The 18049-nt window shown below is 37.4% G+C and overlaps 2 protein-coding genes across 3 annotated transcripts in view; both read left to right on the plus strand.

Annotated features, from left to right (window-relative positions):
* Positions 1 to 15624, plus strand: part of LOC141401959 (uncharacterized) — a 42996-nt gene extending 27372 nt beyond the window's left edge. For both annotated transcript variants that reach the window (XM_073982539.1, XM_073982541.1), the window contains exons 2-3: positions 14122 to 14508; positions 14570 to 15624. In XM_073982539.1, coding sequence (XP_073838640.1) covers positions 14398 to 14508; positions 14570 to 15574 — 1116 coding nt within the window. In that variant the 5' untranslated portion in view covers positions 14122 to 14397 and the 3' untranslated portion in view covers positions 15575 to 15624. The remainder of the gene's footprint in view (positions 1 to 14121; positions 14509 to 14569) is intronic.
* LOC141404201 (uncharacterized) lies at positions 7715 to 8578 on the plus strand. Its single transcript, XM_073987565.1, has 2 exons — positions 7715 to 8063; positions 8121 to 8578. Exons 1-2 carry the CDS (start codon positions 7953 to 7955, stop codon positions 8517 to 8519), a joined length of 510 nt encoding a protein of 169 aa, XP_073843666.1. The 5' UTR covers positions 7715 to 7952; the 3' UTR covers positions 8520 to 8578.
* Positions 15625 to 18049: the final 2425 nt, after the last annotated feature.

The following is an 18049-nucleotide window of genomic DNA, read 5'->3' on the forward strand; positions in this document are numbered from 1 at the left end:
TGAATTTCGGATCGGGCGGGGTACCTCCCCTATGCCCTATTTTTGTAAAAATGCAATATTTGCAGCAATTACAAATGTATCGGTTTGGGAATTTATTTGCGAGTCAATGGCGATAGTGTCTCCAACCTTACGTAGATATTTTGGGACTTAAGATCCGACCACGCTCACTTTCTAATTAGGTTATATCTACAAAACTACGGAATGGATTTTTAAGAAAATCGTGATTTGTCTAAACTTTTAAATGTTTTAATAGTATACAAACGTTTTTTAACATACAGAAAAATTGTCCACGTCCACTTTTATTGTACTGTTAGATAATTTCATTTTCGAGTTTAAAAAAAATGTTTATTGTTTAGAAGAAGTTTTGAATTTTGACAGTTTTCAAAACTGTTAATTTTTGTTTGCACTTTGTCCCAATTTACATTAGGCGAGTTTACTTGCGGCAATTGTCAGTTTGTGGGTGAAAAGTACTAAATATGGTACCCTTTGTATTAGGCAAACGGGAAGAGCTAGAATTCTGAAATTTGGATTGAGGGTAACTGATGGAGAGTTAGAAAGACGTACCAAAGGGTTTTTGGAAATTCGACATTCTAAGTGTACGAAAAGTACTAAAAGTTACCAAATTTAGTAGCATTTGTATATTTTGAACGGATTTAGCTAGAAACTTGGAATTTGGTATGGAAATGAAGGCTGTGAAGTGGTGTTTATAAAAGGAAATGGTTTAGGAAATTCGTAGTCATGTGTACGAAGAGTACTAAATGGTACTAAATTTAGTACAATTTGGATTTGAGTGATAGGATAGAGCTGGAAACATGAAATTTGGAATTATGATTACTGACGGAGTATGGGATTATAATATGGGGGTGGTCCTCGAAATTCGTACTTATGTGTACGACAAGTTCTAAATGGTACTAAATTGTGTACAACTTAGATTTGGGTGAACGAATAGAGCTAGAAAACTGAAATCTAGAATTAAGATTATTGACGGAGTATAGGATTGCGATATGAGGGTAGTTTTTGAAATTCGTATTTATGGGTACGGAAAGTACTTGATGGTACTAAATTTGAGATATGGGAGTAGTTTTGAAAATTCGTACTAATGTGTACTAAATGGTACTAAATTTAGTACAACTTGTATTTGGGTGAACGGATAGAGCTCGAAACCTGAAATTTGGAATTAAGATTACTGACGGAGTATGGGATTATGATATGGGGGTAGTTCTCGAAATTCGTACTTATGTGTACGACAAGTTCTAAATGGTACTAAATTGTGTACAACTTGGATTTGGGTGAACGGAGAGAGCTGGAAACTTGAAATTTGGAATTAAGATAACTGTTGAAGTGTACGATTTATATATGGGGTAGTTTTAGTACTTATGTTTACTAAAAGTACTAAATGGTACTAAATTTGGTACAAATTGGATTTGGGTGAACGGATAGAGCTAGAAACCTGAAATTTAGAATTAAGATTATTGACGGAGTATAGGATTGCGATATGAGGGTAGTTTTTGAAATTCGTATTTATGGGTACGGAAAGTACTAGATGGTACTAAATTTGGTACAATTTGGATTTGGGTGAACGGATATAGCTGGAATCCTGAAATTTGGAATTAACATTACTGTTGGAGTATAGAATTAAGTTAGTTTCGTAAATTCGAACTCTATTGTACGAAAAGTACTAAATGGTACTAAATTTCGTACAATTTGGATTTTGGCGAAAAGATTACTGTTGGGGTGTCGGTTTGAGATAAGGAGGTAGTATTGAAAATTCATACTACATACGAAAAGTACTAAATTTGGTACAATTTGGATTCTGTTGCACGGATAGTGATGCAATGATGAAATTTGGAATTAAAATAACTGTTGGATTATGTGATTAAGCCAGTTTTAGAAACTCATATTAAAGTGCACGAAAAGTACTAAATGGTTCTAAATTTTATACAATTTGGATTTGGGTTAACGGATGGAGCTGGAAACTTGAAATTTGGTGTTACGATTACTGTTGTAGTAAAGGATTGAGGTGGTTTTGGAAATGGTACTAGATTTGTTGCAATTTAGATTATAGTGAACGGAACGGAACTGACAACGTGAAATTTGGAATTGAGATTACCGTTGAAGTGTAGGATTGAGATGTGGGGGTAGTTTTGGAAATTCGTACTTATGCGTACAAAAAGTACTAAATGTGGTACAATTTGGATTTGGTTGCACGGATAGTGATGCAATGATGAAATTTGGAATTAAGATTATTGTTGGAGTATAGGGTTGAGGTAGTTTGGTAAATTCGTATTTATGTGTAGGAAAAGTACTAAATACTACTAAATTTCGTAAAATTTGGATTTTGGAGAACAGATTGAGCAGGAAACCTATAATCAATATATGTTAATATTCAAAAAAGTTTTACAATCCTTTTCTTAAGAAAATTATATTGTTCTTGCGTCGCAAAATTAGTCGGGAACTGCAAGTGACTATAAATAAAACATTTTCAGAAATGTTCGTGTCTATATGAAATTTTGGCGGTAGGTTGACTGATGACTTGAGGTATGCATTTATTTCATCTGCTGGAATAGTATAACTGGCAGTGTTTGTCTGAAATCTAAACGTGAATTGCTCTTAAATCCTTCAAGAATCTTTCTAAAGCTTCTTGGGAATTTGTATGTGCTATCGTACATTTGTTCCAGATGATAACTTCTATTTAATATTGCATGTGTGCAATTCAATCAAAAGAATGTGCAGTGGCAACTTAAGGGTCGACTGTGTCGTCCTTGCACCTTCTTATAATGTATACCTGATGAAGCTATAGCTATCGATAGTTCATTGAACTTATTTTTTTTTATTTGATTCAGCGCCTGTAAATTAAATGTAGTGCCAAAATGAATGAATTTTATATTAGAGAAGATATAGATTTGCTATTCACCTGTAAGCGGATTTATCATTTTGATCGAGGAATCATAACCGTCTTCACCTTGCCAAAATATGATGGGATATTGTAACGCATAATATGATCGGTGGGTTTCGTAAACACGCTGTAGCTGACTATTTCGTCGATGTAGAACGATATCACGGGATTCGAAATTTTCACCAACTACGACAATAGCAACATCGTCAATTGTTGTTGCATTGAAATGCCTTGAGTGTTCTCCCGCAGGAGTCTTATCGGTTCTAATAACAATTTTGTGATTGTCAAAGGGCATGCGGTCTATTGCGGCTTTGAACAAAGCAATTAATTGATTATGTTGATGAAAAAAATGTTGCAGTTGCTCAACAATTGGTCTCTGTACCGAACACAACGCTGATCTACTTCTTGTGGTGCATTGCCCATGAAGTAAATCTGCAGAAATTTATGGTCAGCATCCGGAACTGGCAAAAGTGAACCTGCTCGATGATATATTTGAATCTGTAGTTTTTAATTTACATTAACAAAATTAAATACTGTGATTGTATTGAAATTACCTTGAAAGTAGGCATAAAATTATCCTGAACAACATTTGTTGCGCCAAATGAAGTCATTTGGAAACAATTGTTGTACTTTTGGATTTGTGTTAGGAAATGTTTGGACTGTGCTCCTGTTCCAGAAAGCAATGAGCGCAATGGCTCTGGTGGTGGCATCAACGGTGCCAATTTCACCTTGCCACCTGCGCAACACATACCAGGAGTTTCATTCCTATATTTCAATGCGTTACAATGTGACATACAACGCTCATCGAACCAATAGCAACTAATTGGTCAGCACTGTAATCAATTGTCCTATTGTAATGGAATACAGCTCGATGAGTATTGAACGCAACATTTGTTTGCCTTCTTGCACGAACATTTGAATTTATTAGCACTCGGGTCAATTCTACTGAATTCACTTTGTTCTTACCTTGCAACTTATTTCAATTCACGAAACGATTGCAATGTACTTACAATGGAATTGTAATTACAAAAAACTTATCACCGTTTATTTTTCGTCGCACGATTAAGTTAATCCACAATTTGATAGTTGAACAGTTTATGACTTTGTGTGATTGGCACTGGATCGTATCATTTGTTTGTGTTCATTGATAGAAAGTCCCAATTTACATTAGGCGAGTTTACTTGCGGCAATTGTCAGTTTGATGGAGAGAGAGGTGAGGTATATGGTAACCCTTTGCCTCTCAACACCCTCTCTCACCCACAAACTGACAATTGCCGCAAGTAAACTCGCCTAATGTAAATTGGGACTTTCTATCAATGAACACAAACAAATGATACGATCCAGTGCCAATCACACAAAGTCATAAACTGTTCAACTATCAAATTGTGGATTAACTTAATCGTGCGACGAAAAATAAACGGTGATAAGTTTTTTGTAATTACAATTCCATTGTAAGTACATTGCAATCGTTTCGTGAATTGAAATAAGTTGCAAGGTAAGAACAAAGTGAATTCAGTAGAATTGACCCGAGTGCTAATAAATTCAAATGTTCGTGCAAGAAGGCAAACAAATGTTGCGTTCAATACTCATCGAGCTGTATTCCATTACAATAGGACAATTGATTACAGTGCTGACCAATTAGTTGCTATTGGTTCGATGAGCGTTGTATGTCACATTGTAACGCATTGAAATATAGGAATGAAACTCCTGGTATGTGTTGCGCAGGTGGCAAGGTGAAATTGGCACCGTTGATGCCACCACCAGAGCCATTGCGCTCATTGCTTTCTGGAACAAGAGCACAGTCCAAACATTTCCTAACACAAATCCAAAAGTACAACAATTGTTTCCAAATGACTTCATTTGGCGCAACAAATGTTGTTCAGGATAATTTTATGCCTACTTTCAAGGTAATTTCAATACAATCACAGTATTTAATTTTGTTAATGTAAATTAAAAACTACAGATTCAAATATATCATCGAGCAGGTTCACTTTTGCCAGTTCCGGATGCTGACCATAAATTTCTGCAGATTTACTTCATGGGCAATGCACCACAAGAAGTAGATCAGCGTTGTGTTCGGTACAGAGACCAATTGTTGAGCAACTGCAACATTTTTTTCATCAACATAATCAATTAATTGCTTTGTTCAAAGCCGCAATAGACCGCATGCCCTTTGACAATCACAAAATTGTTATTAGAACCGATAAGACTCCTGCGGGAGAACACTCAAGGCATTTCAATGCAACAACAATTGACGATGTTGCTATTGTCGTAGTTGGTGAAAATTTCGAATCCCGTGATATCGTTCTACATCGACGAAATAGTCAGCTACAGCGTGTTTACGAAACCCACCGATCATATTATGCGTTACAATATCCCATCATATTTTGGCAAGGTGAAGACGGTTATGATTCCTCGATCAAAATGATAAATCCGCTTACAGGTGAATAGCAAATCTATATCTTCTCTAATATAAAATTCATTCATTTTGGCACTACATTTAATTTACAGGCGCTGAAACAAATAAAAAAAAATAAGTTCAATGAACTATCGATAGCTATAGCTTCATCAGGTATACATTATAAGAAGGTGCAAGGACGACACAGTCGACCCTTAAGTTGCCACTGCACATTCTTTTGATTGAATTGCACACATGCAATATTAAATAGAAGTTATCATCTGGAACAAATGTACGATAGCACATACAAATTCCCAAGAAGCTTTAGAAAGATTCTTGAAGGATTTAAGAGCAATTCACGTTTAGATTTCAGACAAACACTGCCAGTTATACTATTCCAGCAGATGAAATAAATGCATACCTCAAGTCATCAGTCAACCTACCGCCAAAATTTCATATAGACACGAACATTTCTGAAAATGTTTTATTTATAGTCACTTGCAGTTCCCGACTAATTTTGCGACGCAAGAACAATATAATTTTCTTAAGAAAAGGATTGTAAAACTTTTTTGAATATTAACATATATTGATTATAGGTTTCCTGCTCAATCTGTTCTCCAAAATCCAAATTTTACGAAATTTAGTAGTATTTAGTACTTTTCCTACACATAAATACGAATTTACCAAACTACCTCAACCCTATACTCCAACAATAATCTTAATTCCAAATTTCATCATTGCATCACTATCCGTGCAACCAAATCCAAATTGTACCACATTTAGTACTTTTTGTACGCATAAGTACGAATTTCCAAAACTACCCCCACATCTCAATCCTACACTTCAACGGTAATCTCAATTCCAAATTTCACGTTGTCAGTTCCGTTCCGTTCACTATAATCTAAATTGCAACAAATCTAGTACCATTTCCAAAACCACCTCAATCCTTTACTACAACAGTAATCGTAACACCAAATTTCAAGTTTCCAGCTCCATCCGTTAACCCAAATCCAAATTGTATAAAATTTAGAACCATTTAGTACTTTTCGTGCACTTTAATATGAGTTTCTAAAACTGGCTTAATCACATAATCCAACAGTTATATTAATTCCAAATTTCATCATTGCATCACTATCCGTGCAACAGAATCCAAATTGTACCAAATTTAGTACTTTTCGTATGTAGTATGAATTTTCAATACTACCTCCTTATCTCAAACCGACACCCCAACAGTAATCTTTTCGCCAAAATCCAAATTGTACGAAATTTAGTACCATTTAGTACTTTTCGTACAATAGAGTTCGAATTTACGAAACTAACTTAATTCTATACTCCAACAGTAATGTTAATTCCAAATTTCAGGATTCCAGCTATATCCGTTCACCCAAATCCAAATTGTACCAAATTTAGTACCATCTAGTACTTTCCGTACCCATAAATACGAATTTCAAAAACTACCCTCATATCGCAATCCTATACTCCGTCAATAATCTTAATTCTAAATTTCAGGTTTCTAGCTCTATCCGTTCACCCAAATCCAATTTGTACCAAATTTAGTACCATTTAGTACTTTTAGTAAACATAAGTATTAAAACTACCCCATATATAAATCGTACACTTCAACAGTTATCTTAATTCCAAATTTCAAGTTTCCAGCTCTCTCCGTTCACCCAAATCCAAGTTGTACACAATTTAGTACCATTTAGAACTTGTCGTACACATAAGTACGAATTTCGAGGACCACCCCCATATTATAATCCCATACTCCGTCAGTAATCATAATTCCAAATTTCATGTTTCCAGCTCTATCCGTTCACCCAAATCCAAATTGTACTAAATTTAGTACCATTTAGTACTCTTCGTACACATGACTACGAATTTCCTAAACCATTTCCTTTTATAAACACCACTTCACAGCCTTCATTTCCATACCAAATTCCAAGTTTCTAGCTAAATCCGTTCAAAATATACAAATGCTACTAAATTTGGTAACTTTTAGTACTTTTCGTACACTTAGAATGTCGAATTTCCAAAAACCCTTTGGTACGTCTTTCTAACTCTCCATCAGTTACCCTCAATCCAAATTTCAGAATTCTAGCTCTTCCCGTTTGCCTAATACAAAGGGTACCATATTTAGTACTTTTCGTACCTTTCTATGTCGAATTTACAAGCCTTATCTCACCCCTACACACCGACAGCAACCCACAGTCAAAATTTCAGCTTTCTAGCTTCAGCGGTTTCGTCTGGGCGTTGATATGTCAGTCACTCACTCACTGAGCTCTTTTATATATAGATTAATAAAAAAATTATGGCAAAATTTAAACAATGTATTTCTTTTGTACTGCTTACCATGTCATATTATGCTCTTAAGTATATTAGGTATATTTCTTATAAGTGAATTTGTTTATTACCCAGGTATTTTACGTTACGAAAATTGGCTGCAGCTTATGCGGGAAATGGAAATCTGCTGTAGTTCAGGATAATATAATTTTTGTTTACCTGCGCATATTGAGTACCAAATTGCAACATAATCTGAGATTTGTTGGGTACACTATTTAGCCATCTGCTTTAGTTACACATTTAAAGTCAAAGACAAAGGAAACATTAAAAAGAGAGTCTGTCTGATTACAAAAATCAGTTAAATATTTGCGAATCAAAATGAGTTCCATTAAAATATGTCGGTTGTGTGTAAGCGCCAGCAGTAACTACAGACATCTCTTTGACGATTTAGAAGTCTATAGAATAACGGTCAAATATTTCGATGAAATGGTAGATTTCATAAAAGATTACCCTGCGTTACGCAAACTAAGTTTTATTTATTTTTAGTTTTTAAAAGAAAATGATTTGAGCGTGGTGTGTTATGATTGTTGGTGCCAAATTGCCGACTTCCATAACTTCCAACAAACTGTTACCGAGTCACAAAAGAAACTTATGGAAAACCCTGAATTTATCAAAACAAGAAGAACGCAAGATGGCAATGAACAGGCTTCGTTCCAACAAAATGTCCAAATCAAAGATGAACCAGAAGAGGATCAAGTAATAACAGATAATACGGATAGTGCTTACGATGAGATGGTGGTGCTAGAGCTACTTTACAGTAGTGAACAAGATGATACTACGGTGCCCTCAGAACTAATGCCTATTAACCATGAAGAATCTATGAGCACCTTAGAACAAGAGACAAATTGTGATTACACAAAAGCTAGATCAAATAATTGCCACTGAAATGCCGTTTATGTCCCAAAGTTAGTGGCAGTTTTACCTCTTACAAGAACCACTTTTGTCAAAAACATTCCGGAGAAGAATTCTTTGTTTACTGCTGTGGACAGAAACATCGCTTTGTCCAACAATACGAGAGTCATATATCCTTGAGTAACGGCAAGCCCTACCAGAGTAAGTCGTATCAGTGCAAGGCTTGCCAGAAACGTTTTGACCCTGAAATTACTTTTGTACGCCATACACACCAGTGCCGCCGCTACAAACAGGGCATAGTGACGAAAAAGGGTGTCAAAAAGTTTAAATGTTCTCTGCTAAAGTTCACTCTGATCGCAGATATCATTGCACTTTTTGTGACAAGAGTTATACAAAAAGTGACAGTTTACGCGAACATATGACCAAACACACGGGCAATTACCTCTATAAGTGTAAGGATTGTTCCCAGGAATTCACGTATCGTTATCAATGGCGTAAACACATACTTAAATTCCACTCATCTTAGATAAATAAGTTGTGTGTAAGTATGCACAATGTAAAAACAAATAAACCAAAAAATGTATTGTGTAGTTTAACAGTTGTTGCCCTTTTAGAGATTTAGTTTTTATTCCTTTTTACAAAAAAGGATTTTAAATCACCAGTTTAAGGCAACGTTTATTACAAAGATGTATATACAAATTCGTTTAATTTAATTAAATGAAACTATGTGTAATTTTTCTTTAACACTTATGTAAATATGTGTAAATTTTCTTTGATACTTATATAAATAATAAAAAATTATAAGGAAAAAAATATTGTTAAAAGTTGTTTAATGATTACACTTACTTACCTTCTTTGTTGGTTCTCTTCAGAACATTTCCATAAGCCGAACTAAGAAAAAATTCCCATTCCTATCTATTTGTTGTTTTGCTTTTCAATTAAACCTGTTTTTCGACCTCGTCTTTCACTTGTTTCCACCATGGAAACCTTGGCCTTCCAGTTCTGCGTGTGTATTTATAGGCCTTTCTAGAGGCTCAATCATCCATCGCTCATTCTTATGACATGGCCTAGCCAAAGCAAACAGCCGATACAGCTCTTCGTTCATACGACGTTGATATTCACCGTCAACGCATATTGGATGTTGTTGTAAGGCTGACTTCCGTATCGTCAATTGCTTTGTGTTGTTTAAACTTCGTCAAAATATTTCAGTTGCACACTCACAAATTGTTCCTCGAAAATGCATCTAAATGTACCTGAAATAAAAATCATACATGTTTGCTTTTTACCTACGTTAAAAATCCGTATTTTTGACGTTTTGAAGAAATAAAATACTTCGCAGATCTTCAGTCATTTGTAAAGCAACTGACGATACGGAAGTCAGTCTAACAGCGTTTTTATTTTAAGTGTTTACGTTCATTTCTGCTTAACCTGGCCCTGGCCCTACCAGCTCTAGGAATGTTGCTGCTTCGATGGAATGCAACCACAGATCTACTTGAGTTAGTTGAGTAGGTTTGGCAAGGTAGTTGAAAAGTGGCAGTGTGTCGTGCGGGCCTGTGCTGCATGTTTTGCACGGTGTCGTCGATCCTTGCCCTATAGGAATTCAGACGGCTGCATCATCCCAAAAGTAGTGGAGCCAAAACTACTCTGGTTTGTTGTACAGCTGACGCTCCCCAGCTGCGAAAGATGGAGATCTTCTCCGAGGACCGCATTCACACAATAGTTGTTTATGGCATCTGCAACTGCATCCGTGTGAATGCTATTTAAACCTACTTATTGAAACGTTGGATCATGAAGATACGGCCTGACATGCCGGGGTGGGGATCCTATCCTCCATATGGTAATTATGATGGCTCTCACGGTAACACCCGAGGAAGTACTGCAACGAAAGCATGCCATTGTGTTGCTGTACTGGACGAATCTTTGTCTCCTCATGTTGATGATCTACTGAAGACATGAGGAGGCACACTGTTGCTGTTCTCAGGGCGGCATTCTGAAAAGATTGAATATCTTTCGTTCGCGTTGCACTTACATTCGCAGACCAAACTGGCAATGTATAGCTTACACAGAGCGACATATCGCGTTATACGTGGTCAACAAGATTTGTTTATCTGCTCCTAAGTGCTGCCGACTAGGGACTTGAGGAACTTGTTCCTACATCTCAGCTCGTAGCAGATAGAATGCGCGCACGAACTGAACATGCTGTCGAATGTGATCCTTAGAATTTAAGGGTAGTTGGTGGTCGGAATTCTGCTACCATCGACCATGACATTCAACTCCGTTCTCACCTCTGCCGTCCAGGTGGTGAACAGAGTGGCCGTAGATTTAGTGGCGGATATTTGCATATTCTTTGCGTGGAAAAAAGTGATAAGATCGGTCAAATAGGAGTTCAGTCTTTCACAAATAACATCAGGGAAGGTACCTGACGCGAAGATCGTACATTCATCCACATATGTTACGATCTCAATGCCATCTGGTGGGGGCGGAATACAGGAGATGTAGAGGTTAAACATTTCCGGAGATATTAACCCACCTTGGGGAACTCCCTGTTTCACTCTCCGGGCTTTGGACTTATTAGTCCTGAACTCCACATTCGACTGGCGTCCACACATATAATTGATTATCCACCGTTTCAGACTTGGCCTGAGGGTTGTCTGCTAGCGTTTTCAAACAGCGTGGAGTGCCTGACAATATCAACGGCTTTTGTTTGATAAGTCAAGCGCCACCATCACTGTTCTATCGCTTATCCTCGTTGAGTCATCGACAAATATGTATGGAGATGTCGTGCAGCGCTGTTGTCGTGCTGTGCTGCTTACGAAATCCGTGTTGATGATCGGCAATTATATAGTTATTTCTGACGCTGTGGAGGACTAAGGCCTCAATTGCCTTTCCTACAGACGACAAAAGCGAAATCGCCTAGTGCGATTTACTATTACTGTCATCTTTGCCTGACTTCAGTAGCGTGACCACCCTGCCCTTTTTCTACGTGCGTTGGAGATAATTATGGGGATATGGCAAAAACATAAATATGTTTTTGGATATGGTCTGATCCAAGAAAAACAACGGGTTGCCAAGTGACGTGTTTTGTCAGACCAGGTGGCATGATGATTATGTTTGGTGAACTGTAAAACCCTCCGGTAATTCTGGTAGGGGCGTCCTCATTGACCGTGCAAAACATATATCTATAAATCTGCTCTGTCATTAGATCCAGGGTCAAGCAAGATGGGTCTGTGTTGAACAGACCAGTGCAATAGGAAAGCTAGTCCCCCGCCTATGATGCGATCAGTACGTTGTAACCATCACAACGCTGTAAGCTGCAGTTGTTGTTGAGCTTGTTTTCCTGTACCGTCGCTTCCATGATATTCCTCCGACTCATGAAGCCCACTAATGGGCTCGATCTTACCTCGGAGCCATTGCAATTAAATTGCAAAAAAATTATGCATTTGCAGGGTTTGGTGTTAAATACGGCGTGTAGGGCTGCTGTTTGGGGGACTGTGGGGAAATCGCGTAATGACGACGACTCACTGGGGCTTTGTTCTTAGTCCCAGAACAACCCCTTAGATGCACCCACTCCCGGCATCCATTGCATCTCACCGAAGATTGGATTTGGGTGAAGATGCGGATTTGACAAAAAGAATCCGGAATATGCTGCAACCAATACTGAAAAACGATACAAATACAAACATCTGTACATGAGGTGGTAGCCGCTGTCTGGAACACGGGTGTTTTTGGTTCCAGCCCTATCCGGTATCGAAGAACCCGCCGCCGCGGGGTATCTTCGTAAAAATAGACTTTTCATATCCTAAGTACACTATCTGTTTCTGCTTCCTAATATCATTGCTCCTATCTGCAGGAGGAAGTGCCGGTACGAATTTCATCAGTTTGATGTTTCGCCCTTTTGTCGAATTTTCGGGTATCATTCTGGCTCCTTGATCTCGATTTTTTAAAACTCTTTCGTTTTTTCATTTCTCTTTTTCCTGCGGAATGACGTTTCTCCTCTCTCCTTTTCTCCCGATATCTCTCTTGTGAGATACGCTTTGCTGCTGAATGTAGAGTAGCCCTATATCAATGGTGCACAAGAAGAGAATGCCTTTTTGGGTTTTTGTATGGGAAAGAGAGTTGTAGTTCACTTTTTCGTAAAGACGCGTACATGGCTGCCCTATATACAGCACTCTTCTCTTCGGTAGCAGCACTATACTCCTGATCATACCATAGGTTCCTTGTTGGAGGTCTCTGGTATCCAAATATGGATTTTGCGGCTGTTTACATGAAGTAAGCAATACTTTCCCACTGTGCCGATATGTAATTTGACCATGAATTTGGCCCAGTTGAGTAAAATGTGCTATAGCTATCTGTCGTGATTGCAGCTTACCGATGTCCAACTTTCGTGTTGTATCTGTTCGTACTTTATTTTGTGGTTTGGAGACAGCCGGTGCCCTTATAAAGGTCGAGATGCTTAAATCTGTTACTGCTAACTATTATGTTTTTTACCGCTGCGAAGTCAGTGATCCTCATTCCAATGTCAGACTTTTTACTGTGGAAACTGAATTTCTCGACTGCTGGGCCAATGATTTTCTACTTTCCAATTTCCATATGTTTCGGTGGGAGCATGTGCGCAAATAAGACTGATACTGAAAAATTTAGTTCATATGTGAATTGCAGCAAGTCTTTCTATCCATCGTGGTGAAGCGGGAGACCAGTTGTTTTAACCTCCGATTAACTATAAATCCGCAACCAAATTCGTGCTTTGTATCATGGCAGCTATAATACAGTGTGTCCTAATCTCAATCCATCTTATTTTCTGTGTTAAATCCGCCAGTGCCTAAACTGCACCTTCTGTATAAAGAGCCCGAACATTACATGTGCATGTTTGCAGATCATGCATAGTCTTTAAAAAGTTTGCGGGTTTCGTCAACATTAGAAGGTTTTGTTTTCCTTTTTGTTTCTCAATGGGCCAACGCTAGGTGAATGCGCGGCGCAAATTAGCTCACTACCATAAACGAGTGTTAAATACAGCTCCCCAGATGATAACACGGGGTAGGTCAGTGTCCACTTGAGATAAAAGAAGAACCAAGATAAGTCCTGGGCTTTGCCATGTTAAAGTGGGTCAGGACAGTTGTTCGGTATCTTTCATTCCCTAAATCATCATTGCCGTGCTATTAGTTAGTAATCCTTCTGAATTTTGATATACTCACGCAAGGTTTCCATTCTCAAAATGAATTTTCCACACTCCAAACTTGGTATTCGTGTTTGTAGCACAGTGCGATTCGATCTGGTTCGGGTCTTCTAAGTAAATATAGTTTAAATATATAATAATTTTATATTAACATAGTCTCATATCTCAAACATTGTGCATCGAAGTGGTTTTGCAAAGCATCACGTTTTCTGTTCCGTCCGACTGTAGTCCCTTTTGCAATAAATGAACATTTTTAATGGAATCAAAATTACGGCAAAATTACAATACTCTTGGAAATATTAACACTGAAAGCAGGATTAGGGTTAAACCAGATGTACACAGTAAGCACCTGCCCCTGTATTACTTTCCTACATGACTTAGCATTATTTATTACATTATACCGTTTCAGGTAAATTTAAAAATTATAGGAAATTCTTATAAGTAAATTTGTTTATTACTCAGGTATTTTACGATACGGCAATTGGCTTCAGCTTAAGCGGAAAACGGACATCTGCTGTAGTTCAAGGAAAAACGCGAAAATCAGGATAATATGATTTTGGGTATACCTGCGCACATTAGGTACCAAATTGCAACATAACCGCGTGATCTGTTGGAACCCTACTTTGGAACTGCGGATAGCTAGCTATTTTAGTTGCACACTTAAAGCCAAAGACAAAGGAGCCACCGGAGAGAGAGTCTGTCTGATTGCAAAAATCAGTTAAATATTAGCTAAAGAAAATGAGTTCCATCAAAATATGTCGATTGTGTGTAAGCGCCTGCAGTAACTACAGGCATCTCTTTGATGATTTGGAAGTCTATAGAATAACGGTCAAATATTTCGATGAAACGGTTGGTTCCACAAAAGATTACCCTGCGTTACAAAAACTAACTTCTTTCTTTCTATTTTTAGTTTTTAAAGGAAAACGATCTGAGCGTGGTGTGTTATGATTGTTGGTGCCAAATTGACGACTTTTATAATTTCCAACAAACTGTTACCGAGTCACAAAAGAAACTCATGGATAAACCTAAAATTATCAAGACAAGACGGACAGATTCATTTCAACAAAATATCCATGTTAAAGATGAACCACAAGGCGATGAAATGATAACCGATAGTCCGGATAGTGCTTTCGATGATATGCTGATGCCAGAGCTACTTTACGGTGGTGAAAATGATGATAATGAAGTGCCATCAGAGCTAATACCTATAAACAATGCAGACTCCTCGTATAATGATGGTAACCACTACACAGACGAACCAGACGACTACAATTCTAAACAACAGTCATTTGGCAAACAATGGAATGGTGAAAAAGCCAACAAAGGCCAATTCCAAAATGCTAAATCGAAAACTTGTCCAGGACCCGGGCCACTAAAATGCCGTTTATGTCCCAAGATCATGGGCAGTTTTACCTCTTATAAGAATCACTTTTGTCAAAAGCATAACGGAAAAGAATTCTTTGTCTACTGCTGCGGACAGAAATATCAGATGCCCCAACAATACGAGAGTCATATTTCATTGACTAGCGGCAAGCCTTACCAGCCTAAGTCTTACCAGTGCAAGGCTTGTCAGAAACGTTTTGACCTTGAAATTACTTTGGTACGTCATACACGCCAGTGTCCACGCTATAAGCAGGGTATAATAATTAAAAAAGGCGTCCAAAAGTTTAAATGTTCGCAGTGTAGTGAGTCGTTTGCCAGCGACATGCACTTACGTAAACATGTTGCTAAAGTTCACTCTGATCGCAGATTTCATTGCACTCATTGTGAGAAGAGTTATACAAAAAGTGACAGTTTACGCGAACATATGGCCAAACACACGGGCAATTACCTCTATAAGTGTAACGATTGTTCCCTGGATTTCACGTATCGCTCACAATGGCGTAAACACATGCTTAAATTCCATTCTTCTTAGATACATCGCATTTATGTAAACACAAAATGAAAATAAAGCAAACAAATAAAGGAATATACTTTTTAATATTTTTGTTTTGATTTTATTACGACAGTAATAATCCAGAGTAAAGGCTTGGGTACATAAGCTGCTTCGCCTGCTTCCTTTGCTTGATTCTGATAAAATAATACAGAAAGAAAAGAAAGGCCAACCTAGTTTGAAATTGGCTCGCCCTTTTTTTATTCTTTTATTTTTATTATGTCAGAAATGAAGCAGGAAAGGCGAGCTTATGTACCCAGGCCTTAAATGCACAATATATATAACACAAGAACAAGTAAGGAAATTCTATAGTAGGTCCGGACCAATCATCCAAACGCTATCGGGTATGTTCTGAGACACACTTCACCTCTCACTTCACGCCTCAAACATTTTGTTGAGCCCATTAACTTATATTTTTTTGCGAATTTCTTGAGGCTAAGATTTATTAGGGCATTTAAAAATAAGAATACACCCTACTCCGTCCATAAAATACTCAAAAAATAAGCGTAAATGAAGTGAACAAAATGCTTGAGACGTGAAGTGAGAGGTTAAGTGTGTGACAGAACATACCCGTATTGGTGGGTATATTTCCGCGGATAAAATTCATTATCAAAACCTGGGTTTCGGACTGAGTCTACACCATTTTTAACTGAAATTCCCAAATTCCATTTTAAATTAATACATTTTACTGAAATTTGAAATTCATCAGATTCCGATTATTCATTCCAAATTCAGAATATTGCAACTAGAATTCATGATATTCAGATTTTTTCGTTTTAAATTCAGATTTTTATGGTAAATTCAAAAAAATATTCAATTCATAGAATATATTGTAAATATGACGAGGTTTATTTACTTTAACGGAGTAGCCCAGTCAAAATAGACATGCGTATAAGTGGGAAATAGCAAAAATTTCCACAAAGCTGAATTTTGGTGGAGAGCTTGGGTTTACCATTAGAAGTCTCCATCGATCCCATGTGTGCAAAAAAAGTTATGCGGGGTCAAAGACCATTTTTGGAAGCATTATTCAGATTTTTAATTTTTCTCAAAATCTTTAAGACCTAGCAAAAGCCGGTTAAATTACGTGTTGTAGATTTAACAATTGTGTACAATAATGGCATTTATGATTTTTAAAACAAGTGAGCAAAGGCTATAGTCGGGACGGGGCCGACCATGTGTTACCCTACACCACTACCCCTGTGCATAAGCTTTTCACTGGTAAACATTTCTTTTAGGGAATATAATCCGAATACCATCAAACATAATATGTATAATATTATCAGACTATCATCACAATCAAAAGGCTTCTTCCTCTGTGGGGCCCGTATCTACCCCCAAAATCTCGTGACTATCCGATCAAAATTCCAACCGATAGCGTGATTACAAAAAATGGATATATTACTGACTTTTGCGATATCTCGGTTGTTTGCCCACTTACGTCAATATACTTTGCATCAATATAAAGGAGATATTTTCTTCTACCATTGGCCTTCCTTTCGTAATACTCCTGCCAGAATCGGAGATATTCGCATAAGAAAAAAACGTTGACTTTTCTCCACATAAACTTTTTGCTTATTCCGACACCTGAATATTATCCGACCAGCACCAAACTTAATAGGCTTCTTCCTCTGTGGGTCTCGCATCAACTCCCAAAAAATTCGTGACCATCCGATCAAAATTGCGACCTGTAGCGTGATTACAAAAAAAATCAGAAAATGGGATGCATTACCGACTATTGAGATATCTCTTTTGTTTGACCACCTACAACAGCCTACTGTACATCGTTGTAAAGGTGATATTTTCTACTTTCCTTGCCAGGTTTTGCTTTTGATATACCTCTTAAAGAAACAGAGATATTTGCTTTGAAATAAAACGTAGACCTCTTCTCCAAATAAGTGTTTGCCCATTCCGACCCCTAAATATTATCCGACCGTCACCAAAATCAGTAGGCTTCTTCATCTGTGAGACCCCCATTAACCCTCAAATTTTCGTGACGATCCGATCAAAATTGCGACCTGTAGCGTGATTTCCAAAAAAATGGAAAAATGGGATGTATTACCGACTATTGCGGTGTCTCCGTTATTTGGTTACCTACGCCGACCTAGTTTGCATCATTGTAAAGACGGGATCTTCTTCTTTTATAGTCAGGCTTTGCTTTTGGAAAACTTTCAACCAAAGCTGTGATATTCGTCAATATAATTAAAATCGCAAAAACGAAAATTGGGGTTTTATTTGCTACTATTGTGATATCTTCGTTGTTTGATCACCTAGGAGCACCTACCTTACATCATCTGAAAGGTGATATTTTTTACTTTCATTGTCGGGTCTTGCTTTTGGTATACCCCAAATAGAAGCTGAGATATTCGCTTTGGAAAAAAACCTTGTCATTTTATCCACCTAAGTTTTTTGCCCTTTCCGACCCCTAAATATTATCCGACCATCACCAAAAACAATAGG

Source organism: Musca autumnalis, unplaced genomic scaffold, assembly GCF_047663935.1.
Source record: "Musca autumnalis isolate F117 unplaced genomic scaffold, ASM4766393v1 scaffold_4, whole genome shotgun sequence".
In the NCBI taxonomy this organism is placed as follows: Eukaryota; Metazoa; Arthropoda; class Insecta; order Diptera; family Muscidae; genus Musca; species Musca autumnalis.

What these genes read in the sequence shown, in the direction of transcription:
- LOC141404201 (XM_073987565.1), top strand. Translation starts at nt 7,953, where the DNA reads ATGAGTTCCATTAAAATATGTCGGTTGTGTGTAAGCGCCAGCAGTAAC. An exon ending in TCAAATATTTCGATGAAATG is followed by an intron (nt 8,064 to 8,120) that starts GTAGATTTCATA and finishes ATTTATTTTTAG; the next exon opens with TTTTTAAAAGAAAATGATTT.